Source organism: Melopsittacus undulatus, chromosome 3 (assembly GCF_012275295.1).
Source record: "Melopsittacus undulatus isolate bMelUnd1 chromosome 3, bMelUnd1.mat.Z, whole genome shotgun sequence".
Lineage (NCBI taxonomy): Eukaryota > Metazoa > Chordata > Aves > Psittaciformes > Psittaculidae > Melopsittacus > Melopsittacus undulatus.
In genome coordinates, this window is record NC_047529.1 from 59,393,652 (window position 1) to 59,420,570 (window position 26,919).

General features: G+C 44.7%; 1 protein-coding gene across 2 annotated transcripts in view; it reads left to right on the forward strand.

Moving 5' to 3' along the window:
• Nucleotides 1-20,451, forward strand: part of SOBP (sine oculis binding protein homolog) — a 120,535-nt gene extending 100,084 nt beyond the window's left edge. For both annotated transcript variants that reach the window (XM_005154671.4, XM_034061143.1), the window contains 2 exons: nucleotides 998-2,952; nucleotides 18,693-20,451. In XM_005154671.4, coding sequence (XP_005154728.4) covers nucleotides 998-2,950 — 1,953 coding nt within the window. In that variant the 3' untranslated portion in view covers nucleotides 2,951-2,952; nucleotides 18,693-20,451. The remainder of the gene's footprint in view (nucleotides 1-997; nucleotides 2,953-18,692) is intronic.
• The last annotated feature ends 6,468 nt before the right edge of the window (nucleotides 20,452-26,919 follow it).

The window sequence follows — 26,919 nt, forward strand, 5'->3', positions numbered from 1 at the left end:
TTCTGAAGCCTAGAATGACTATTTTTTGAACTTTGGTGTCTAGTGGTTTACAACTGGGAAAACCTTTCACAGCTTAATTAGTTCTGCAGCCCTACTTTAAAAAAAATTGGCTAAGCCTTCACCACACCAATAGTAACACACACACACAAAAAAGGATTAAATGGAAAGCAGAGAAACAAAACACAAATGAGCCTGCGATGCAAACTTTTTGCCATAGTATTTGAAAAAATTGCTAAATAGGCCCTTGCTTGCCAAGAAGTTTTACTCAAAGTGACTCGTACACAGGAGTGGGCAAACAGCTCAGAACATAATTCCAGCTCAGAAAATAATTCCAGCTTGCCGAAACATCACAAATTGGGACTATTCGAACCTTACACAAATGTCCTGACTATTTCCAAGTTTCTCCTTGGAATGAAGGGCAAAGGATGAATGATGCTTTTTGCTTCATGATGCTGTTTGAAAACACTACACTTTTTCCAACTTGTTCTTTGATACCCTTAATAGAATACTAAATGTTACAGTGTGCTGCAGTTTAGCAGAAATGGTTTGCATGCATTTCCAGAAACTTTCTGAGTCCTTTTCTGGTTATCACACTCCTTGTGCAATATGGCATCTCAGATGGTAGAGGTGTGCTTAGATTACCACTGAGAAGTAATCACAGTCATACTCATATGGACTCTGTATACTTATATATGCGCGCTATAACAGTTCATGCCAACTGAGGATTCTTATCTGTGGTATGGGTTTAAGATATATAATGTACTGTATAAGATATAATTGAGATCATGGGAGCCAGAAAAGGGAGTGGCATTCAATTCACCAATATTTTGGAGCAAAAAAAAAAAAAGCATAGTTTTCACAAATGTACGTTTGGGGTTTTTTTTACTATAAAAATGATATGGGTATTTACAAAGCAACTGAAAATTTACTTTTAAAATAACACTATGAAGAGAAGATTGCTTTTCTTGCCTGATTCGATTTTATTACTGTGTTGTAGGTATGTGACTGGTGTAAGCACATAAGACACACAAAAGAGTATCTGGATTTTGGGGACGGGGAAAGAAGGCTTCAGTTCTGCAGTGCAAAATGTCTCAATCAGTACAAAATGGACATTTTCTACAAAGAGACACAGGCCAATCTTCCAGCTGGACTGTGCAGTACATTACATCCTCCAGTCGAAAATAAAGCAGAAGGCACTGGGGTGCAGCTGCTGACTCCAGATTCTTGGAATATACCGCTAGCAGATGCTCGGAGAAAAGCCCCATCCCCAGCGTCTGCAGCTGGCCAAATTCAAGGCCCTGGACCATCAGCGTCTACCACTGCCTCTCCGTCTGACACTGCCAACTGCTCTGTCACTAAAATCCCCACGCCAGTTCCCAAACCTATTCCCATCAGTGAGAATCCAAATATTCCACCAGTTTCTGTCCAGCCACCTGCTAGTATTGTGCCTCCAATTGGTGTCCCACCTCGCAGTCCTCCCATGGTAATGACAAACCGTGGGCCAGTTCCTCTGCCCATATTCATGGAGCAGCAAATTATGCAGCAAATCCGTCCACCATTTATTCGTGGGCCGCCTCACCATGCCTCAAATCCTAACAGCCCTCTGTCAAATCCAATGATTCCTGGAATCGGTCCGCCACCAGGTGGCCCCAGAAATATGGGTCCGACCTCTAGCCCCATGCACAGGCCGATGCTTTCCCCTCATATCCATCCTCCCACAACACCTACCATGCCTGGGAATCCTCCAGGCTTATTGCCACCTCCCCCTCCTGGAGCTCCTTTGCCCAGTCTTCCCTTTCCCCCTGTCAGCATGATGCCAAATGGTCCTATGCCTATGCCCCAGATGATGAACTTTGGATTGCCATCCCTTGCCCCGCTGGTACCACCCCCAACTCTACTAGTGCCATATCCTGTCATTGTCCCTTTGCCCGTCCCTATCCCCATTCCCATTCCCATTCCTCACATCAACGACTCCAAACCCCCCAATGGCTTCTCCAGCAATGGTGAAAGCTTCATTCCGAGTACCTCCAACGAAACATCTGGGGGAAAGCCAAACAATAGCTCTTCATCCCCCCGAGAGTCGAAGCAAGGATCGTCTAAATCCTCTGACTCGTCACCGAGCTGCTCAGGCCAGTCCCTAAATCAAGCTCAAGTGCTTCAGGAGCACAGTAAAAATGAAGTTGTTGACTTGACTGTCAGACCTAGTAGTCCAGTGAACAGTAAATTTGGTTTCCCCAGTGTGCTACAGGGTCCACAGGACGGTGTGATAGACCTAACAGTAGGCCACCGGTCTAGGCTGCACAATGTTATCCACAGGGCTTTACACGCCCAAGTGAAAGTTGAACATGAACCGAACAGTGTTGTAAATCTGGCTTTTGGTAGCTCAGACAAAAGGAACTGCAGTGACTGCAGGGACAACTGCAGCCCAGTTGACTCAAAAACATTACCGTGTAGTGATGGAGCTCACTGCTGTCCTGTCTCCTTGGCCTCCGGCACGCTGGGACTGGAAGCTGGTGCAGCGGTGTGCAACGTCATTGTGAATGGCACGAAGAGCACGGAGGGTTCCAAGAACCCGGAGCCGCCCCAGGAGCTGAAAAAGCCCCAGCCCCCGGAGGAGCTGGCTGTGAGCGAGCTGGAGTCTGTTAAGGAGAACAACTGCGCCTCAAACTGCCACCTCGAGGGAGATGCTGGCAAGAAGGCTGGGGAAGATTCCCTTGCTGGGGGAGACAAACAGGACCCGAACCTTAACAATCCAGCAGACGAGGACCATGCATATGCTTTGCGGATGCTGCCCAAGACAGGTTGTGTGATCCAGCCTGTGCCAAAACCAGCAGAAAAGACTGCTATTGCACCGTGCATTATCTCAACACCAATACTCAGCACAGGGCCAGAGGATCTGGAGCCACCATTGAAAAGGAGGTGTCTCCGAATTCGAAATCAAAATAAGTAAAGGTTTGTGTAATCACTACTGCCTTCTGTGTGAACAGAATGAGTATTTTCAGGTATGAGGTCAAACTCATGTGGATGTGGCCTTTGCAAAACAAAAAGTTACTGATTCCAATTTATCAGCATTTTCAGAAAACTACTGGTATTTATGTTTTAAGATTGTTCTTCATGTTGTATTGCATCTGTACTTGTCAGTACTCCATTCATCAGCAGCCTCATTACACTGTCGCTCACAGAACATTTCATGATAGTGCTGGCTGTGAAGTTATTGTGTTGTATATGTTGAAGTCAGTGGTTTTCTGCCTAGGATATGGTTTAGGTCTGGGCCATTAATCTGCTTACTTATTCCAGCTGAGTTAGGCAGCAACTCAGGCCTTCATGTTGATGATTGAAATTGCCCTACAGCACAGCATAGAGCAGGATGACCCAGCTGCTTCCTGCTAGCTCAAATCCAGTTGATTTAGCAGATGGTCATCTCCAGTCATTGTAGTCTGATTTGTCTCCAGACCACACCCTGGCTTTCATCTGGGCTGTTTTGGGGGGATTGAACCCCCTCTCCCTGAGCTTTTCTTCTTCAGATACTGGTGCTTAGGGACTGCCTGCTGTCTGGAAGACAGCAAGATCTATAGCATGGGATTTAGGTCTCTTACATGAGTTATCTGCTTTTTGTGGAAGTCTCCCACCTTAGAAAAGCAGCTGAGGTTTCCCCCATCCATGCAGTTGGTATATGTGTGTGGTTCCTGGCAGGGCTGTAAAGCAAGGCAGAGACAGGAGTAAGTCCGCCAGCAACAGTGGCTTGTCCAAGGACAATGCTCTAGAGACACACACACACCCCTCCTTCATTCCCTATTCCCAGCCTACTGAATCCCTCTGATAAAACAGCACCTTTGTAAAACTGTTGGTTTAATATATGTCTGTTGCTTCAAACCTGAGAGCAAGAAACAAATGTAATTGCATTTGTTTAGATTCGCAAGCACGGAGAGCATCTTTGAGGAAAAGGGAAAATGGTGGGTGTTGCAAGAAATCTGTTCAGCAGTAAAATACTGACGGCTTGCCGGATGTGGCTTGGTGACGTGCCAGATTTCATTACAATCCATGGAATATTCTGTAGCCTCCAGTAAATCCCTGTCCCTGGTAGCATAAATAGTGACTGCAGTGGTGCTTGGCACCTACAACCATAGATAGCAGCGCATGCTGTGAAATCTGTGCCATTGCAATATCTCCCTGCTCTGTCAGTGCAGGCTATTTGCACCATCAAAAATACCGCAGTATAATCAGAACTCCTGTTATTTGTTAACACCACATTCCCTGTGCTGGCTGCAGTGCCGGAAATGTTACTTCCCATGATCACAAACAGTATTTATTTACTTTCTTCGATGGAACAGAACCATTATTCTTTGCTCTCGGCATGTGCTGACACATTTAAAAGATACATTTGTAAGAGCAGAGGACATCTATAACTTTCTTGGGCTATTCAACAACATATATAATAACTCAGAGGTCGAATGAATATTCAAAATCTTTACACAATCCTAAATCCTGCTAGTGGGGGTTCCCCTAACCACCCCTGAGGTATGGATGGACTATACACCCTCTCAGCAGCGAGATCTTTATTGCAAAGCCCAGTGTGCTGCTTCTGGAGCTTGAAAGATATCTCTTCATAAATGTATTGGGTTAGGGATCAGCTATGCAATCTGAACATCTATAAATCGATGGGTCTGGATGGAATACACCCATGGGTGCTGAGGGAGCTGGCAGAGGTCATTGCTAGGCCACTCTCCATCATCTTTGGTAAGTCGTGGGAAACGGGAGAGGTGCCTGAGGATTGGAGGATGGCAAATGTCACACCAGTCTATAAGAAGGGCAAGAAGGAGGACCTGGGTAATTATAGACCGGTCAGCCTTACCTCTGTCCCTGGAAAGGTGATGGAACAACTTATTCTTGACTCCATCTCTAGGCATATCAAGGATGAGGGGGTCATTAAGAACAGCCAACATGGTTTTATGAGGGGAAAGTCATGTTTGACCAACCTTACAGCCTTCTATGAGGAAGTAACTAGGTGGAGGGATGGTGGTAGAGCAGTAGATGTGGGTTTTCTTGATTTCAGTAAGGCATTTGATACTGTCTCCCACAGCATCCTCATAGATAAGCTAAGGAAGTGTGGGCTTGATGATCAGGTAGTGAGGTGGATCAAGAACTGGTTGAAAGGAAGAAGGCAGAGAGTTGTACTCAATGGGGCAGAATCTAGCTGGAGGTCTGTGACTAGTGGAGTCCCTCAGGGGTCGGTGCTGGGACCAGTGCTGTTTAATATTTTCATCAACGACCTGGATGAGGGAACTGAGTGTACCCTCAGCAAATTCGCTGATGACACTAAATTGGGAGGAGTGGCTGACACACCAGAAGGCTGTGTTGCCATTCAGTGAGACATGGGCAGGCTGGAGAGTTGGGCGGGGAGAAACCTGATGAAATTCAACAAGGGCAAGTGTAGAGTCTTGCATCTGGGGAAGAACAACCCCATGTACCAGTACAGGCTGGGGGTTGACCTGCTGGGAAGTAGTGAAGGGGAAAGGGACCTGGGGGTCCTGGTGGACAGGAGGATGACCATGAGCCAGCAATGTGCCCTTGTGGCCAAGAAGGCAAATGGCATCCTAGGGTGCATTAGAAAGGGTGTGGTTAGTAGGGCAAGAGAGGTTCTCCCCCCCTCTACTCTGCTTTGGTGAGGCCACATCTGGAATATTGCATTCAGTTCTGGGCCCCACAGTTCAAGAAGGACAGGGAATTGCTTGAAAGAGTCCAGTGCAGAGCCACAAAGATGATGAAGGGAGTGGAACACCTCCCTTATGAGGAGAGGCTGAGGGAGCTGGGTCTCTTTAGCTTGGAGGAGACTGAGGGGTGACCTCATCAGTGTTTACCAATATGTAAAGGGTGGGTGTCAGGATGATGGAGCTAGGCTTTTTTCAGTGATATCCAGTGACAGGACAAGGGGCAATGGGTGTAAACTGAAGCATAGGAGGTTCCCTGTGAACATCAGGAAGAACTTCTTTACTGTGAGAGTGACAGAGCACTGGAACAGGTTGCCCAGGGAGGTTGTGGAGTCTCCTACGTTGGAGATATTCAAGGCCTGCCTGGACAAGTTCCTGTGTGATGTACTCTAGGTTACCCTGCTCTTGCGGGGGGGTTGGACTAGATGATCTTTCAAGGTCCTTTCCAACCCTTGGGATTCTGTGATTCTGTATGCAAGCTTTTACCTAGGGGTAATGATTTAATCTGGAGAGAAGGCCACTATTTGGCTGCATCCCTCTTACTAAGTTTTAGGAGAGCCATGGTTAACCCTTCCTCTCCTACCTGTTCAGACACTCCATAGCTGTGCTTTGCTTCAAGCCAGTGCTAGGAAAGAGGCTTGCACATTTGTGTACTGACACGGTACTTAAAGACAGGCTCATTCTTAGCATCTATTTATGCTTGCCTGGACCATCTAGGCTGCAGTAATGCCACCTCTCTGAGGTCCCAGTCCCAAGAGGGCTTTAGCATCATTCAGAGCCAAAGCCTTAAAACATCAGAGGGAGTTCTGGCTTCACTGAATTGTGTAGTTTTGCCTGTTGACATGATTATATATGACATCATTTCACGGGTAGTATTTGACAGAAAAAGTGGGCACACTGAACAAGCTGCATTGAAAAGACAATAATCACTCACTGTCCTCAGCTTTTTGTATTCTCTAAATGTCAATAACTGCCACTGTGGTTATCCTCAGAAATAACTATTTTCCTGTTCACCAAGAGTTTTATGTATTCCTTTGTCCCAGCGTAAGGATTGTCTTACAGAAAAGTTTTCAGGTTGTCAGGCAAGATTAATCTGACTCAATATAGACATCTGGAATGAAGACACAGCTGAGCTAATTGTCTAAACTCTCTTTAAAATCAACCTACAGAAGCAGGCACTTCAAAGAGACAACTGAGCTCATCCTGAAGTCAACAACTAAGACAGCTCAGACAAATTGTGCCCTAGGAATGCCTATTTCTCCCTGCTGTGAAGGAAACTTAGTGTGACTGGCACAGACATGGATGTCCCCATAGACACTGTAAGTTAAAAAGCCCAGCCTGGGTGTCTGCCATGCCTCTGGGGTTTGTGCAGTAGCATAGTATGGCATGGTGATGGTTATTAGTCAGTCTGTATTCGTCCCCTCCTTTCTTCACAAGATGTAGCCTCTGCAGAAGAGATGTGAGACCAGGATCCTTGTGTGCTTCAAGGGAAAAAGGATACCCAAAATACTCTGCAGAAATAAACAGCATAATAACCATCTCATTCCAGTGGGTACTGCAGTGAAATGCAGACAGGTTTTGAGCCTTTCAAGGCACGCACAAGTGGTTTGTGCAGCTCTGATGATTGATTTGAGGTGACAACTCTTTGGTTTTATGCAAACCCTCCCCCTTTTGCTAGTGCTGGTCATAGGCAGTCTAGGGGAGCAAGAAAGCCACTTAGATTTCTGGGCTCCCAGCAGTCTGTCTGTGATGACTGCACAGGGCTCAGAGCCTGCCTGTCTATACACAGGGGATGAGCAGAGGAAGCAAGAGGAAACAAGCAGGGGAGCAGAGCATCAGTGCAGTCTCTTGCACCACAGTCCTGACCTCAGCTGTGCCCACGAGTTCCTCGTGCCCCGGCCTGGGGAAGGGCAAAGGTAAATTCCAGCTCCTTTGGCAGTCTGGTTGTGGGGAGGATTCCTCAGGGGAGGCTCCCAGCTCCTCAGATATTATGATAAAATACAAACAAGGTAGGAGCTGAACTAATAATTGTGTTGACTTGGGCCCTTGGAGGTTTGTATTGATTGCACTGGCCACGCTAACCCGGGAGACAGAAAAGTCCATAGAATTGTCTTTTTCTCTCTTGCTCCCCACCTACCCTAATTGGAAAATCTGAACATATTGCCCTAACATGCAACTTTTCCTGGATTTATTTCCCATAAAATTGTATGAAAAGAAGGAAATTAGCCAAATATTTTTACGCTAGAGTTCTGGACAGACAGATTGAATTTGTATAATAGCAACATGGGCTCTCTAAAAAGGAATCAATGCAAGCGTGACCTTTTTGGGCAAGTCGCCAAACTCTGGATTATTTAATGTACCAATTACTTGATTATTGGAAGTGCTAATCAGCAACATAATCTTTGATGTTAAAGTTTAGTCTCTCCATCAGGATGTGGACTGTCAAGCTGTTCTAGCTTGATGCAGTTGGAAGAACCAGTAAAAGATGCCTCTGTGCCAAAGTCCTACAATGACAAAGGAATGAAGCTAGGAAGAATATTCTGTTGAGTGTTATTTTTCCAAGTTTGAGCAATGCAAGTTTCTAAAATTAGCAGTGTTAGTGTTGACTGCCTACATGCTTTATGTCCAGGCAGGATCAGTTTTAACCCTCCAGTTCTGGTGTCAAGGTTTCCTAAAGCAAATAAATGCAAACACTAGGGTCTGCTTGGATTTAACATGACAGTTATCGTAAACTAAATTAGAAAACTAAGTGGCACATGCTAAACTCACAACTAGCTTCTGTGTGTGTTCACTAATCCTGTGTTGGGGGCAGAGGAGTAAGAAAAGGAAGGAGTTTTTCTGCTTGTGTCAGCAGAATCTCTCCAGAAGTAATGGAAGAAGGAGTATGGCCACCTACAGAGCCAACCTGTAAGTCCTAGGGGCAGCATCTGCTGAGTTATAGGCCCAAACCTCCAGCTGTCTAGTCCATACATTATAGTTGCAAAAATGTGCAACATGCAGAATGCTCCAGTTCAGAGCAGAAGAAATATATATCCCACTGTGAGCTCCCCTGCCCATAATGGTCCAGCACAAAATTTCCTGCTCTGATCAGGGTTCCTGAAGCAAGGGGGCATAGCTATTAACCTCCCTTTCTGCCTTAGAAGTTTTTATCGCTCCTGTGTCACTGTAGCATCTATCTACCAGCATCTTACCCTGCCCTGTTTCCTATGAACAGGACAAAATTTGACCTTAAAGGTATACTTGAAAACAGATTTTCGATATTTAAATACATTTTTATGCTAGTCATCTTTGCTGACACAGTACTATGGGCCAGAGACTTAGCTAATTTTAACTGGATATCATTCAACTGATGCTAAACTAATTTAAATCAGCAGAGTAATTGGACTCATACGCTTAACACCTCCTCTTCTGGTTCAGAAGTTTTCCTTCACCTGGCTTCTCAGGAGCCTACAGAAACTTTCCATTTATCCAAAGAGGGAGAGGAGAGGCTGCTAACACCACAAAGCCTTAAACACATTTGCTTGGAATGGAAGCTTTGCCCTTGAGAACTGCCTGGCTCTAGCAGTGTGATCTTACATTTCAAAATTGCCTGTGTAGTTTCTCAGATACATTAAATCAGAAAAGGGATTTCCCAGGGAGAAAAAAAGGGCTCTCAAAATGGTGAAGTATAAAATGACATACTTCCAGGGTAGCTTTCAGCTCCCACATCTTGCTGCCGGGGTGTGGGAGTGCTAACTTCCTTCTCGGTGGCAGTAAATAGCAGGCTTGTGGTACACTGCCGTAGATGGCTGCATACTCTTTGAATCAAAGGAACAAGTGCTGATTTCTGGTAGGTTCCTTCTGCTTTTCTGTAAAGCCTTTTAGGGCATATGTTTCAAATCTGATATCCAACTCTTGAACCCTATTTAGAAAACAATTTCACCTGGTCTCATTTACAGAGGTAGTGAGCATATAGGGCTGTTGGCAAACAAAACACATGGCCACAACTTCAGTGGGTAAAAAATAGCATAACTCAATTGACTGAAATCTGCAGACCTTGCAGCTCCTGGAGACTGTAGCCTGCCTGTCAACTCCCAGGGTCTGGGACCACTGACATCAGAGATCTTTTTTGGTGCTTACTTGCCCTTACTAGTTGTAATTGTCTTGTGAAATGAAAATTATTTGAACTGAAATAAGCATGTAATCCATGCCATTCCCTAAGCTGGTACCACTCACATTCACACTGAAATGAGTTACTCATAATTCTTTGCCAGGCTTTAAAGACTGACCAGGAACTTTCATCCATATAAGGCGGAATGCTCCTCTTATTTAAGTTGGTGCAAATCAGATTGGGCTGCATTCAGAAGTGTAAAGTGTGAGACAGGCACAGGGGAGAGTAGCTCTCAATCTCTCTATTCTTGTGCTGTCAAGCTACCAAAGGAAAGTTTATGGGGAAAAAAAACCCACAACTCCTGATTAAATACAGAGTCCCTAACAACAAAGACCATAGTAAACCAGAGCAGTAAACCAGACAAGGGTTTACAAACCCTCATAAAAACATCATCTGAGACAACAGTTGCTATTACATTCAGAGGCTGAGATGCTAGACAGTATGTGTCTGATTGCTGCTGAAATCTGATAAGGAGCTAATCACCTAATAACCTCTATGAAGCTTGACCCTGAAACAATCATAGTTCTTCAGTGCAGAAGGGTGAGATCTGAACAACTGTTAGGAGTTTATAAACTATTTCTCAGTATTAGGAGCAATACTTGAAAGTGGGTCAGAAAGAAGCAAAACACTTTCGAGGACTGTGGTTGTGAAAAAGATGGACATAATCAAGCAGTGAGCAATAGATTTTAAGATAAAATTAAGTTCTTTCTAAAAAAGCAGGGAGTGATTCAATCAAAGCAGAAGCAAAGCTGTTTGAGCAAGAAATCACAAGGAAATCAGACTGTGACCAGCCAGCCTTTCTGAAGCACTTTTTGTTTCCAGGTTACCTGCTGAGTCTCTCCTGTCTATTTTTAGGTCTATTTTCATAGAGCAAAACAGGCAATTTAAGCACATTCCTGGGTGCCTCCATCAGTTGAGTTCGTATGGCTGAGACCTTCTAATCACTACCTTATTTACACTATTTTGATAACGAGCTGCATTTCACTCCCAGGACCAGAGGTTGTGTTTGGAAGCATGTGTGATCGTCCTGTGAGAACTGTGAGTCGGAGTAACCTCTGACATGCTGCAGAACCCTCGACTATTCGACATTTTCTTCTACCATGAAAAAATTACAGCTAATTAAATACCTAGATTTGATCCTGTGCAGTACTGTGCACACTCAGCACTCAGTGCCTTTAATGCAAGTTGAAAGCTCTCAGCACATTACAGATGAGGTCCTGCTTCTGACTCATCTGCATGGCTTTACTTCCCCAGACACGATTTTGGTATTTGAAGAGATTGGTATTCCTGTACAACATGTGTCTCAATTTGTAATGGTATCCTCCCTGCAGCTGGCTCCCTTTTCCAACTGTTCCTGAAACATTACTGTCTTAAATTCAAGCCAACCTACAATAACAAATTATCTAGAGGCAAAGAGGCTGAACTGTGTTTGTTGAGAGGACGCTCCCATTCTCTGCTGCACTCTGTCTTCCCAGTTTCAGACTTTCAGGCTGTGTAATGTAATCATCTTCTATGGAAGCACACATTTCCCCCCCCCCAAAAAAAATATCCCTTATAAAAATAGGGGGTTTAGGAATTGGGTAGTGCAGAGAGAAATAACTATCAAGTTCCAGCCTCTCTGGAAAGATCTGCATCCCATCATCAGCGGATTGATATTGAAACCTATGGTTAGAGCAATTTTCATCTATTTATTTGGAGTCCACGTTGTTAAATGTAAAACTTTGTGTTGCCTGCTTATGCTCCAAATATTTATAAGCTTTCATGAACCACTTGTGCTGCCACTTCTAAGTTGCTTATTAAAAAGGAGGGGAAAAAGAACCCTTTCCCACAGGAATTCAACTAAGAGATGCTTGAGTATGCGTAGAAAAGGAAAGATATGTGATGAAGTCACTGAAAGCTTAAATTCTGACCCTAAATTTCAAATAGCAATTAAAATGCCAATTCAGTTTTATTTGAAAGAGCTTACCAATTATTGCTGAAAAAGTTATCTTGGTGGTAAAAATATTGTTTCTTTTTTCTTGAAGTGGGAGGGAAGGTGGGAAATAGAGAAAATCTGTAACAATAGTTTCCAGCAGTGCTGGGGATAAAGGATATGTACTAAGCTTCCTGGCACTGAGGTCTGTGTCAGGTCTCACCTGCTTGCTCCTTATGTGTGCTGGGTAGGTTTTTTCTGCTTCTCCCCACCAGTATAGTCTACCTGACAGTTTGGCCACCTGAACACGCTCCCTTGCCTTTGGATGTGTCTGCCTCTGCTCTTCCTTAGGCTGAAATGAACCAGGATGGGGGCTGGGAAAACACGGGAGAGAAACACCATGGAGCCAGTAGCAGGCATGCAGACCTGTATGCTTAAGAATGGAGGGGCTGTTTGTGGGAAAACGTGAAAATGTTGATTGCATCCTAATACAGGATGCTGAAACTTTTCACTAAAAGAGTCAGTGCTACTTCTGGGTGGAGGGGGGAGAAATTATTATTATTGTTATGATTTTGTGGCCCACAATAGCATTTCAGATTAAAAGCCAGGACCAGGTGAGGAGGAGGACTCTCACAGGGAGGTGCAGGCTGCTGCTCCACAAGATCCCTATCCTCACCATTCACTCTTCACAGTGCTACCCACAGTTATTCTGCCTTGTTCTGGCTATTTAGCTAGTTTTACTGAAGAGATGAGCTTGGATAAGAAAATTGAGAAGCACCTCAGAATAGCCAAGAAGCCTAGTGGTTTGGGCACACAGGAGGCTGCTGAAATTCAAGTTGAAGCTTCTATTTTTATTCAGACAAAATCAGAGGCTTAAAGAAGGGTTATCACATCGCAGTGGTTGCCTGTTTTCAGGGAAGAAGAGTAGAAACTAACTGGATTTGGTTTTCTTTCTGTTTTAGTTTTTATGTTTTGGGGGTTTTTTGGTTGGATGGTTGGGTTTGGGGCTTTTTGTTTGTTTTATTGCTTGCTTGTTTGTATTGTTTTGCAAAGTTTCAACTCTATCCTGGTGCAGAATGGGAGAACTGGATAAAAATTTGGCTGGATTTTTTGAAAGGAAAAGATCGTATCTTCTTCCACATCTGCACATGAACTGTCAGTGGGAAAAGCAAACTATTTACAGGTGTGCCAAAAAGCTGGTGCTGCACCAACTGTAAGGCAATGGATTGTCTTCTTGTTGTGGAGATATACCTGGTTATCCTACTGTAAAACAGGATCTGGCCCAGGCAAGCTCTGAGGTCTGCCACAGGGGACATGGCCAGGTGCTACAGCTGAGATTAGGAGTCCAGAACTGTGATGGCATTTTCCTCTTTGCATGATTTGCATACATACCTCAAAATGCCCCAAAATGTAAACCAGAGACCCCCTATCAGTGAAAGCCTGGAGAAAGATGGTGCCATGGGGGCTAGGTACAAGGGCCTGATTGATAGGGGGTTTATCTTTATTTCAGATTGAAAGTGGAGTTTGAACTCGATGAGCAATAGTTCTATAAAAGGTTAAACCATGAGAAACTTCACTGAAATGGTGAAACATTATATGAAGAGAATAGAGAGATTCTGTGAAGATGGCTACTTTGAAAAGTAGAAAGTGGTAGTGAGGAAGGAAGGATGACAACAACAGAGAAACCTGACAGCAGCACCAACGCTAAAATCTGGTGAGCTGAGCCCAAATCTTCATCTTAGCCTACCAAGACTGATCTCCTCTGTCTTTTTGCAAAGTTGGTGGATAGAGAGGCTCTTCCTGCATGTGTTTCAGAGTACCTAATGCAGTGCTTACTCTGGAGCACCCCTGGGTGTGGGAAGGAGAATGAGTTCCCCCAGGTTAGTCATGAGACCCTACCTCTCCTCTGCCTGTGCCACAAGAAGGGAAAAGGACAAAGCAATGCAATTCAGTGGAGAGCTGCTTCCACAAAAAGCTTGACAATGATGGGAACGTGAGGAAATGGAAATTTGAAAAGCTGCAGCATGTGTTCCTGTTTTTTTCCTGATGGCAGCTGTTTGGCCCAGGAGAAGCCAAACCTGAAGGGGAGAGGAGGTGCTGCATCTCCTCGGTATGTGCAGAACAAGTTGCATGGTGAAGTTGTGTTGCTGTTTTGTGGTATGGGGGGGGATTTATAGCAGCCCAGGCCATTCTCCCCAGGTATGTGGCAGCTCCCTGCTGAATTTAGGAAATGCTGTTTCCACTGGCTACAAAGAAGAGCTGCATGCTCACCCTGGCTGAGACTGTTTTGGGGGATAGAACTGTCTTTATGGAAATGTGTAACAGAGGGATGAGAATCCTTTTCCCTTTGCCTTATGCTCTATCCCTACCATGAAGCCTGGGGCTGCAACAAAGGAGTCAATAGCAGAGTCTGCTGTTAGATAGCTGGGGTTTGAATGACTGTCATCCTTTTTGAAAGAGGTAGAGAGAGCTTCATTTCTGTCTCATTTCTCTTCAGTGAAGAGCTGGCTGCCTGGTAAATCCAGGAGTGCAGAACCCACATCTTGTGACTTACAGCGGTGATTCCTTTGCTGCATCTTTCTAATAGGTAAATTTTCCCTTGGGCCATGCAGGAGCATGAAGAAGGGCCTGGAACTCCATTTCTACCGTTTGCTTACTGCATAACAAGGTCATCACATGCATCCCTGTTCCTAACTTCACTAGCTAGTTTTAGGTTTCAGTTTAACATACATTGAATGAGCATAGTGAGAGACGGTACTAAATGTACCAGCAAGGGGCCAAATGCAGTTGTAAAGTGGTGAAATTTCCCCAGAGGCTTTTCCAAGAATAGATGCAGGGAAGCAGGAAACAGCACACAGCAGACCTTCTGACTTCCAGTTCATGTTTCTCCCTTAAGGTCCTTCCCTCACTACAGGGCAACTGGATACAATTGCAAGCATGGGCTCTGGTCTGTCCCTGCAACAACTCAGGCACAAAGTTAGGGGTGCTTAAGCTCTCCCTACCACTTCTTTTGCCTAGGCATAAAAGTACGGCAAATCCCAAGCCTCTTCCCCAGTGCGTTCCTTAAAGTCACGGTGTCTGCTCAGATTACAGCTCACATTTCAGTAGGCAGGAGAGCCTGAGTTGCATATTTGACCCAAAGTTGAGAAGGATCTAAAGTTTACAAGACCAGAGCAGAAGGAAAACACCACCTTCAAAATCAAGGGTTCATGCTTAAGGACCCTGCTTGTTCTCCCATTCGTGCTAAAGGCCTCTTGCAATGTGGCATCCCCATCATCAAGTATTCAAAGGGGAAGGTTTTAATGAAGGAGCTTGAACTGCTTGAAGAATTGCTAAAATAAATAAATAAATAAATAAATTACAGAACCATTACAAGTAACAGATGATTCCAGAGTGTTTCCAGGGCTGAGCTTGCTCCCATGCTGACTTTAGCTGCGCTCTTGTGGTTTATCTTCAGAGCAGTTTCCCTGAGAAAATAACTGCAGTGCCTTTACTCTAGGGCCATGCATGTCCCAGATGAACTAGGCCTCTTTTAGCACATCAGCACTCATTGTCTGGGTGAATTAAGTGCTGTGCTAAATGACGGAAACTCTGCCATGCCTGCCCACATCAACAGTGGCCTCAGCCTTCCCCACCCAGTCTCTCATCTTTTTCTGAACAATAAGATACATATCTGGAGACAGAAATGATCAATGGAGCACAGAATGGGGAAACAACCATGGAAAAAACTGTGTGTCTGTGTGCAGGCATGTGCCCAAAGCAATGTCAATGACATGGCCCCTCTGAGGAGGTAGGACATGTCTGGGGAGGGCACTGGGTAGAAGCAGCTATTCCTGGCAGCTGTTGGTGCCTGCAGGAGTGTGTTGCCACTGTGGCAACACTTGGCTTATGGGGCAGAGCTGGGAGCAGCCATACAAGCATTGGTGCTTGGGTATGGGGGAGCAGGAGAAGGAAATGCCCCTAGAGCTGAGCAATGCAGCTCCTCAAGTGTGGAGGCATGTAGTGAGGAGCAGTCCTAGCGATTGGCCCTACCAAGCAGGACCAAGCTTCCCACCACACCAGTCCAGGGCTGTGCAGGATAAAGGGCTGTAGACCTGTAGTGGCACCTGGAAAGAGCTGGCTAGCTGCAGAAGGGGAGCAAGGAACTTCCTGGAGAGGTATTGCCCTAGCTGTGTTGGTGCAGCCTGTATCATAGCTGCCCATTGCTGAGGTTATGACTAACAGCCAGAGAGGGCATCAGTGCAGCTCTCACCTACTGTTCAGGGGAACACTGTGTTATCATCGAGCCTGCACAGATGAGCCTTGAAGTTACCTGCTTGAGCTGGGTCATCGTCCAGTTGAGTTTTCTCCTTTCCCTGCCCTGCACAGACAGTAGGGCAGAAATGAACATACCTACTTGTTCTCTTCCTGTCATCTTTTCCATGCTGCCTCCTGGGGTTGGAACTGCAGCCTACCTCTGACTGCTAGGTGATCTTCCACCCCAGGATCAGCCCAGCTCTGCTCAGCTTTGGAAAGCAGGCAACACCCAGTGTGCTTACCTCAGTGCAACTCACATAAGCTCAGCTCCATGGCTTTATGCTTGTGAAAATTCTTCTGTGGCTGATGCATTTTTTGTGTCTGATCAGCAACATTTGATGTGTGTTGAGGACAAGTTCACCTGGGGTGAAGAGCATATGTTGCTCTCCTAAAAACTAATTTGGTTTTTTTGGGAGATATAAATAGCTGACTTTATTGTGCTGGTCATGCATGCTAGTGTTGGCACGAGGTGGATAACATCTATCTGTGAAGTGGTGATGACCAGTGTATTCACATTTCTTGATAGAGCTTTGCATGCTATGCCTGATATGGGCTTTTATTTTGTCACTTGATTGCTACAAAGATGCATTCATCAAACACAATTACTGCCATATGCGCCAATCACCACCGAAGGTCCTTCTCTCCAATCTGCATACTCTTACACTAAATCTATCTGCAGTAAAGCATAATAGACAGGACTTACAAAGCCAGCTGACTGCTCCAGGCAGAGAGCTAGTGAACTTTACGCCCTCCATCCCAAATCACTTATCAGCTGGTGCTATGCTGTGCCATTTGTGACTGATTAGTGAGGGATGGAAATCTGTTTCTGTTGATGTATAGAAAGGGAGGAGGAGGCAAAATTCCTAAAGCACAGAATGAGGTTTCATAGAGACATTACAGGTTTTATTTTCTCTGCTGGCCTTTTTAGTTAATCTCAGAGCAGGATTTCAAGCCAAGAAGTGACAGAAAGCAGTTGTATACTTAATGGAGAGTACTTAGTAGGTGGATACCTCCCAGTTCTCAGTTCTTGTCCGCAGTTCTCTGCTGTACATACAAAGCTGCTCAGTCCTGCTGGGCACATTGCCTGAAAACTCAAATGCTGCTCCTTAACCTAGATACAGTGGTCCCCATGCTCTGGGAGTTTATGCTTCACCTATTCAATGTGCCTTCCAGTCTCTGCTTTGAGAAGGATGGAGGTTTGGCATGGGAATACAAGCACAGTGATGAGGGAGATCGCAGAGGACCCACTGTGAAGGGAAGATCGTAGACCAGACTGAGAAAGAAAATGTGACCCAGAACAAAAATTAAGACCATGAGTACTTCAAAGTTTCAGTCAAAATCTGTAAGGGACAGCAGATCCCATCCAAGGAAGCAGAGTCCAAAGCACGCTGTGTTACAAAGAGAACAGTCCCTGCTGGGCAGTCTACATGGCCAACTGACAAGGGGAGCAAGCACATGAGGCCGTGGTGTATCACCCAGTAGCTCCTCGATAAACTAAGGCTTCGGGAGCTAATACCCAGTGGGGTGTTCTTAGCTGCATTAGACTGATATGAAGGTGAACTGGGTTTTCAAAAACGTGAGTCCAAAGTTTTTCATGACCTTGGCCTTTGTCATGACCACTGACAAAAACTCACCTTATTTTAGGGGAGCTATCGTGCAGCTTCCTGAAGGGCTCACATCAATAAAGCTGTGCTTGCTCCTACTATTGTTCACCCAGTCAAAGCACCTGTGGGCTTCAGAAGGGAGCTGTCTGAATACATCCTGTGGAATGCATCCCTTTTGTGGCCTAAAAAAGGAGAAAAGAAAGAAAACAACAGCAGTCAGAACATCCGTTTGGATAACAGGAAAAAATAGACCTGGAGATGAGGACCAGGATACAAAAAGAGAACAACTGGAGGGTTAAATTCTTTGCCTAATTCTGTGATCTTGTCTAACAGCATCTGGAGGGGTTTGTTCTCATCTCACACATTGTCCATGGAAATGTATGTGTTCAAGACATCAGATCTTGGTAGCAGTTCATCTAAGTGAGAGTAATGCCTAGTTCTTCTTTGGGTTCTAAAATGCTTTTATTTGATTCTGTTTGTCATGCTAGCCAGTGTCAGTCCTATGCTCTGATGGTTATGATCCCCTGCCACACTAGTCCATGCAGTGAGGTGTCTCTGGGGAGCCCTGGCATTCCCCATCCTATCCCCATCCCAGGTGCTGGGGGATCCTGGTCCAAATGCTTCTCTTTTTCTGACTCTTCGCCTATGCGATGTAGAGAACAGTACATCCCATCTCTGTAAAGCACACTGAGATCAAGGGTGAAGGGTACTGTATAATTGCAAAGTATCGTTATTCACCCGTGCTCTTGTAGGATGAAAGCCACTCTATGAAACCCAGAGAATGGACTATTATTATATCGGTTTCCAACTTTTTATCACAGGAATTCCTCCATCTCCCTCTCCAGCAGCCTCAGAGCTGCATGTACCAACTGCGTTGTGGTACGAGGGGCAGCCAAGGCCGAAGCAGTGGGTTGGTGTCTCAGTGTGAGGCTGTGTGCAATGTGAGCTCAGGCACTGCCTAGCCCACCTGCAATGAGTCTCCCACCACTCGACCTGACCACCTCTGCTTGTCTGCTTTGCAGGAACGCTTGCCGACAGGGTACCTTGCATGGAGAAAGGGAGCAGAGCAAACCACGTCACTCCACCGAATGACACCAGCTGGTCCGCTCACCACCCCCTCTGGCTAAAAGTCCAGCAATGAAGCAGCTTCCTGTCACGAAGCCCCTCCGAGGAAGCCTCGGTCCCACGGGTGCCTTTGACCCAGAAGACAGCACATCATGGACCCACACAGTGTGCTCAGCATTCCTGCGACCACCCCTCTTCTCCTCCAAGGAACGCTTTTTGCCTCTTGGTTTCTTGCTGGGGGGGATTTTCACCCTGGTTTCAAAAACCACATGGACCAACATAGGTACTTTTCCCTCTCTGACTTCAAAGTTCAGATATTTGGGACTGGACAATGACACAGATTTTTTTTTCTTTTTTTTTCTTTTTTTTTTTTTTGAAAAACTGCTGTGGTTTTGCTGCTACACTAAGAATCGTGATTTGCATTGTATGGTTTTGGACCTATTCAAGTTTTGATGGGGGAAAGGGGTAATACTGGAGTAGCAACGCTTCAGAGTCATCTCTGTCCTACCCATGATGCACTTTTAAATGAAGAGTTAGAATATTTTATTGGCTAATATACTTTCCTTGTTATTTTTTACAAAGGCCACCTTTATCCTTTCTAATGCCATATTTTCAGTGTTACACTTTTATGGCTTTTAATTTTTGATTTGACAGATGTAAGAAGCAGCATGAATAGTTTATACTGTGGTTTTTCAGAGACTGAATGCCAAGAGAACTCAGTAAATGTTTATTCTTCTCAGCTTTCTCTTTAAATTCCCCTAAATAGTGCCCCATTTGGGAACAGAGCAAGAGTGTTGAACTAAAGACCAAAATTCCCTCAAGGTGTAAAATAATCTGAGGGGAATATTTGCTGGGCGTCACGAAAGACTTGGATGAAATTTCAACCCTGATGGTTTTCAGTGATCCAGGAAGGCAGTGAGACAATCTCTCCATATGCATAGCCCTTTCATGATAATTAGAATGGTATGGACAAACCAATGAAAACAAGGGTAAAGTGAGAAAGATCCCCCATGATTCTGTTTCACTGTTTGCTTTCTCCTGTCATGGTTAAGAGAAATGTGCAATTCGATCCTCAATCAGTGGGTGGAGGATAACAGGGTAGAATTTACTTGTGTGCACTTGTACAGTTGTAGCCAAGAGTCCAAAAGTACACTAGAGCATGTTATACTGGCACTGAATTGGTAAGAGAGTTGTGGAGTATCCCATTCTGACAAATAGAAAAAAAAACAAAAAAAAACCCAAAAAAAAGGAAAGAAAAAGAAAAGAAAAACATAAAAAAATCACAAAAGAAAAAAACCCACAAAAAAATAACAAACAAAAAAATAAAAAAAAAAATCAGATCACCTTGTGATTCAGTGTAACTGTTTACTAACTCGAATAAAGCAATTGTTCACTCTCGAGTGTTCAGAGTACACCTTTTCTATAAGGCTTCTGCGGGGAAGTGAGGAGCAGTGTGCAGGAGCAGTGTCTCTGCCCGTGGCAGCGGTGCTGGGAGCAGGGTAGCAGAGCCAGTTGAACCAGAGCCTTGTAGTGATGGTGCACTATGAGCACTATGTATATACTGTATTTCTATATTTTCCTTTGTACAGATTCACTTAAGTCAAGCTACTGTTTTACAGGTGCTCCTTATTTATTAGAGCTGTGAAAGCTTGGAAAACACACGGGCGAGTAAGCTCGCTTTTTAAAAAAACAAACAAACAAAAAACAACAAAAAAAGAAAGAAAAAAGGGAGGGGGGAGGGGGGAACCCAACAACTCCTGAGTCTGGGGAGAGAGCTCAAACAATGAAACATCTTCAAGAGAGCAAGAATCTGAAGCACCCTCAGTGTGCTCTGCTTTCCTTTTGGGCTTGCATCGCTTTTCTCTCTCCCTGACTGGTGTCAGATTTATTAAAACAAAATAAATCTCCAAGAAAAAAAAATGCACTTAAATGTGCTGTTGTTTTATTATTATTGTTTTAATCTGTTTTGTGCATGTGGTTATTCATTCCTCTACCTGCCTGGTCAGAGACCAAACAAAACTCAGCCTGAAGTGTCAGAAAAATGCGTGTAAGTGTTCCTGAAGGCTGTACCTATGTCCCTTCCATTTTTGCACTTCTCGTGTTCTGCAGTGTTTAAGGCATGGGGATGGGGGGAACCCCACAGCGCACAGCAGAGTTAGGTGCTGTCTTAGAGAAGAGCCCTGGACGGATGCACTAGCTGCAACTTAATTCATTTCATGGGGATCTGTGGAAGCGCAGTTAGCTCATGCTTCATCTGGGGCTGTGTACAGAGCGTGTTCTGCCTGCCTTTTGTAAAACTGGGGGTTTTCTATGCATGAACTCCCCCTGAAATCAAGCCTAGGTTCTTCAAAGCACCAAAATCCTCCCAAATGCCCCCCAAATTCTGCAACAGCAACAGATTTGCAGACCCTGAGCTGTCTTGCACAATAGCTCTTGCTTCCCAGCCCTTGGCCAACACTGCTCATGAAGGGGCTTGAAATGTCCAGTGAGCTCTGTAACTATTTGACTGATTCCATTAACCAGCCATGTAAGGCAAACAACAGCGTAAGTGTGCCTGCTTGGAAGGGCACGTAGAGCAGAGCTTGTCTCCCTAGTAAACAGCTTGCTGCATCTCTATTTATTCATTTGAACTTGGCTGTAAAATGAAGGCCGTGTGTATTGATTTTGCTTTTGTCAATGGTCCAGAATTGTTAGCACACATTTTCACTCTTCTGAAAAACAACAGACTCTTTAGAGAAATCTTTCTCTCTCATGAACTGCTTTTTCCAGAAATGGAATCAGCTTGTCAAAAATCATCAGGACAGCAGAGGTAGGGAAAGCAATCCAGGCTGGAGGTGGCTTCACGCATTTCCAATGCTCACAAACTTACCTAAGCTTTCTTGAAAATTTGCCCACCTTACACTTTCTTAACAACTTACCCCCAGATTCGCAATTGGAACAACTGCTTTGGACAGTTGAATCAGTTCATTGTTTGCTATTTTAAAAATATCTCCAGCTGCATATCTGGGGAGAAATATCCAAGTACACATAAACCTTCAGCAAAATGTAGACCAAATGGCACAATACATTATGCAAAAGAAACCTGCTTTATTTTTGAGGCCAAATCCATCCCTCATATCATGCCAACAAAATGAATGGGATTACACAAAGGATGTAAGGAAGGTCCTTTGCAATTAATAGGAACCCAGCAAAGGCTTGCAGAACAGTGCTCACTCGCTGCTGACATTATTTATTACACACTAAGACCTAATAGTCAAGCCAAGCTCTTTCCTGGAGAACTAGCCATCAAGGAGCCAGACAAAGAAAAGCCTGGTGCACTGGGAGATACACGGGAAGGTTCCTGCGTGCAACAGCAATCACTCCAGCTCTTGCACAAGTACAGTTTTGAGATGCAGAGGCTGTCTTCATGAGCACAGAGAGTAAGCTTTGCCTTGGGTCTCTAAGCAGCTGGCCCTGCGTGCACCCCTTCAGACTGCCAGGGCAGAAGGGCAGTTTTCTAGGACCAAGCTGCACAGGTCCTGCTGGCACTGGATTCTTGCTGTCAGCGGGAATTTTGCCCTTGTGATAGGGGGTCTGTGTGCTGCAAGCACTCTGCATTAATTGCCTCCTGTGTTGTCTTAGATGATTTTGATGGCTTCAGTTTTTTCAGAACTACAACACATGTCCGTATTCGAGTGGCCCAATTCCGTGGACTAGAAGGTCCCTCAAAATGAAAACATTTCATGCTTTTTCCGTGCTAAATGATAGAAATAAATTTGCTTTGTTCAAATAAGTGCTGTGCGCCAAATTTGTGAGGATGCTTATCCAAGTGAGATATCCCATTCTGAGGTCCATATTTGGACACCCGAATCAACACTCAGCCAAACACATGCATGAGGCATTTCAGTGCCATTTGGAGTGTCCATATATAGAACTGGATGCCCTAACTTCATTGCCTTTGTTTTAAAAATAGGCCTGGAATATGTAAAGGCATCATTTAATAACAACATTCTGTGCTCAAAATAAGAACAAATCTGCTGGTGCAGGTTGATTTGTCTGGGTCTCCTCTGGATTACAGAGGTATAACTTAGAAAAGAAATGGCCCCTTAAGTTGCTTTGCCTTCCACTCCTACCCAAAGCTGACTTGATGTTTGTGATCTTTGGATTAGGGAAGGAGGTACTCAGGCATGTGTGTGCAGTATCCACACACATGCGTGCAGCAGAGGGAGAGAAAGGGAGTCAGGAACTGAATTGAACCTGCTTCATATTGAACATAATTGCTCTGATATTTTGAAATGGGTAGAAGAGCTTTACATAAATTTATAGACATTTTACTTGTTGTTTATGTGATACTGGGCAAGGAAATGCAATGCTACCTTAAGCAACACGATATTTTCCATAAAGCGTAGGCTGCAGCAGCAAAACACACAGAACTGTGAAAAATACAGCCGAACAGCAGCTCCTGGATGTTTTCTTCCAGCAATGGTGGGAGCATGGCCCTTCAGAAGAGCAATGGATGCTGGCTGCAGGTGCTGCAGCACCTCCAAGGGAAATGGGGTCTCTGACACAGCGGTGCTCCTCAGATTGTCATGTTGGCTAGTCAAGACCTGTTGGGACTTGAACTTCTATAACCCTGTGAAGAGCTGACCCAGCCACGAGGCAGAAAAAGAGTAATTTAGGCTGCTGACAGTCTCTCAATGCTCACAGTCTCTTTTTGTCAAAGGTCTTCCCTGTTCTCTAAAGCATCACCTATCTACTGGTGCAGGTGATGGTCTCAGCCACTTCTCCCATTACTCTACTGAAGCAGTATTCCAAGGACATATAAGCCCAGGGCAGCCAGGTGCACTGACTAGGACCTTTCCTTAGAGATTATATTTGTTATTATTAATCAATAGGATAGCTGAGGACAGAGGTGTGATTCCCACCTCTCATCAGGTCTACTTTTTCTTTAAAAGACCTTGCTAGATATCTTTAGTAAAAGAAAAAGGCTTGAGAAGAAATAATATTGCCTTCTTTTCCAGAAAAACATAATGGTTTGGAGGCTTGCTGAGGGGCCAGGAGAGGAGACTCAGCTTCATTCCCCTTCTTAGCTGAAAGAATCAAACCCACATAGGCTTGCACAAAACAAGTTGCTGAGAGAATTTCTCATCTCTTCCCATGTCCCTGGCACATGAGCGATGCCAAGAAGGACAGGAGAGGTGCTCTTTACTCCTCATGGAAGAGACATGAATACAACATCCACAGGGCTGAGAAGAGGAGCACAGCCTTGGAGTTACCTCTTGAGATTCTCTCCTGGAAGAAGGACACCTGCTTCCAACATCGCTTCAGAGTTGCTGCCGTAAACACTGACCCATTACAGAGCCCACCTCTGAAGCAAAGGGAGCCTTCCCTCAGCCAGCTCTCAGGGTCCACCTCAGCACATTCCAACCCTATGGTACTCCATGCTGCCAGGGTCCTCAGCTGAGCAAGGCAGGGAGGGTGGGTGGCCAAAGAGGTCACTGGGGCCACAGCACTGGTAGCATCACCTGGTCGGCTTTAGGGCAGGGAAGCATGCCAAGCTAGTGGGATTGTACCAGCAGGTCTGCCCCACATTTGCTGTGTGGTGCTGGGTCTTCATATTACCTACCCTCTCCTTCTGGAGTACCTCAGGAGACGTGGTTTTCAGTTCTTGCCAAGGGAGATTGATTTATTGCCTCCCAATTGCTAGTGTGGTCTTTGGCATGACAGGCATTATGTGAAATATAAAGTTTGAAGCGGGGGGATACAATTCAGGAGCAGCCCACTATTTGGGTATAGGTACTTTACTCAGAATAAGTCTAAGCAGGAGCCCAGGCGCTGGAGCGTGGCTGGATGCTGGGGAAAACCGGCTGCTCCCTGCCTGCCAGAGAGGTCTGTGGAGATGATTTACAGGCAGGGTCAGGTAGAGGAGCTGACACAAACGGGTCAGAGGGGACGGGTGCCAGCCCACAGGCTTATTGTCAAGTCGACATGCAGGGAAGGAGAGGGGGAATGACTGAGCGTGAGCTGAATTCCTCAATAACGTGAATTATAAAATCATTTCCTGCATTAGGGGTTAGGAAAGAAAGTGAAGGACCCGGAGATCTTCCAAACAGAAAACAGCTTTTGTTAAGGCTTTTGGCCTAAGGAGTTTGGGGGGTGGGGTGGGAAGGGAAAGTGCTGGCACATTTTTGGCTGGAAGCCTCAGACAACATATTTTTTATTCTAGCCTTTATTTTTCAAAATAAAATCATGGCGAGGCAGCAACAAAAGGGGGGACGAGGGTGAAATCAGGGGGAACAGTACCCAAGTATTTCCCCCTTCTTTCTGTCCCTGCCATTAAACACACAGGGTCTCCTTTATCATATACAGTAGCGGGATTAAGCCAGCAGCCCAAAGGCTAGGAATGCAACAAGATACTTTTATACTTATTGATCCTTTTTTTTTTCTCTTAGGGAGATTGTTTTCATGAAAGTTTAATTCACCTTTTTCAGCTTTGGAGTCTAACTGCCACACATTTTATCCCACTTCTTTGTGAAATGCTAAATCCATCGGTAGGTTTTATTTTTCCTGGTGTAACTTTTCAGAAACTGTATATCTGCATAGCAACCCCACTGCAGGCAGCTTATGTCACGGTATCACATGTCAGAAAGATGAAAAGAACTCCAAATCTGAGCTGCTCCACAAACTTATGTCCCCCATTCTCGGGCATTTATCTTCTGTACTTAATATAAGTGTCAGGAAGGCAATCTCAAGGCCAGAGAGGTGCAAAGTTTTATCTCAGAAATGACAAAAAAAAAAAAAAGAAAAAAAAAGACAAAAAAAAGACACATGACCTCTGTTCAGCCTTGTGCGGACAATCAAATGAGAAACAAAGATTGTCTTTTTCCTCCTCTCCCCGCTCCCCCCGGTCCCCACCTCCCCATGTCCCTGTTGTCTGCTTCCAAATGCAACTTGAGCCTGGATCCTGAGCCTGGTGTCCAGATTAGAGATTGTTGACTCAGATTTAGTGGTGAAACTTGAGCCAGGCCCTGTTGATGGCATAGCCTTGAAGGAGCAGGTTTACTTCAAGCCAAAAGAGAGATTACATGTCAGTCCAGAGCCTGCCTTTTCTTTATCACAAACTTCCTGATCTCCCTCTGCTTTAATAGTGTGTGTCCTGTCCCCCCCACCATGTTCCCACTTTCAATTCCATCTATAGGGTGTCATAAATCAGGAAATTAGCAAGTGCGTAGCTGCCCTTTGCCACAGGCAGAGACAATGTGCTTGCTGTGTTTTTAACCAGTAGGTAGCACTTAACATAATCAATGGAGAGCTATGTGCAGAAAGGATGAAAAATTGGGTCTCAGTCTGACCACTTACAGGGTATTTCTCATCACCAAGGCAAGCCGCTTTTATGAGAATATGACATGCCCTGGAAGCTTGCTCTCCATTTTGCAGGAGAGTCATTAAAAGAAATCATTACATGTTTTTTTTTGTTCCTTGGCACACACACTGCTTTTCCTTGGCTTCTGATTTCATCCATCTTTCAGGCGCTTCGTGCCTTTAGTAATTTATGTGCAAGATTTTTCCAAACCTCCAAATGTTTTTCCATTTGGCAAACTGTGGAAGCCTCCACAGAATGTAACTGTAGAGTTTTCTTGTACTTCAAAACATGAGCCCTGTTAGCACAAAGATGCATCTAATACTTGTAATCCTGTGCATAAAAGCTGTAAATTCATATAAGACAATCAAAGACATCGTTCTTTCTTGTGCGTCTTTACCAGCCCTGCTGCTGTAACCCCTTACTTGATACACAAAAGGAGAATTTGCCTATGAGCATTGTTGTTTTCTTTAACTATAGTTTTTGGAAGCTTTATGGTACCATATGGAGAACTATTTTATTCTATTGCTGATAGCTTTCTCAATACTGGCTATAAATTAGATAATTTTCCTTGTGTCTGATAGTCACACGCTATCAGTCAGACACAGTTGCTCTCACAAGAAAATCCATGAGAATTTGATAGAGAGCGATAACCTTCCCACCATATAGAATTTAATGGAAAAATTTTATTCCCTACTCTAAGACTTGCAACAGTTGATTAAAAAAACCTCTTGTTTTTCACCCTCCATTAAGTACATGGGTTTGCAGACTGTTTTTTGCAGAAGTCTCCTCACCTTGCTCCTGTCCATCCCCAGTTCTTATGAGAGGGACACGCGGTGGTGGAT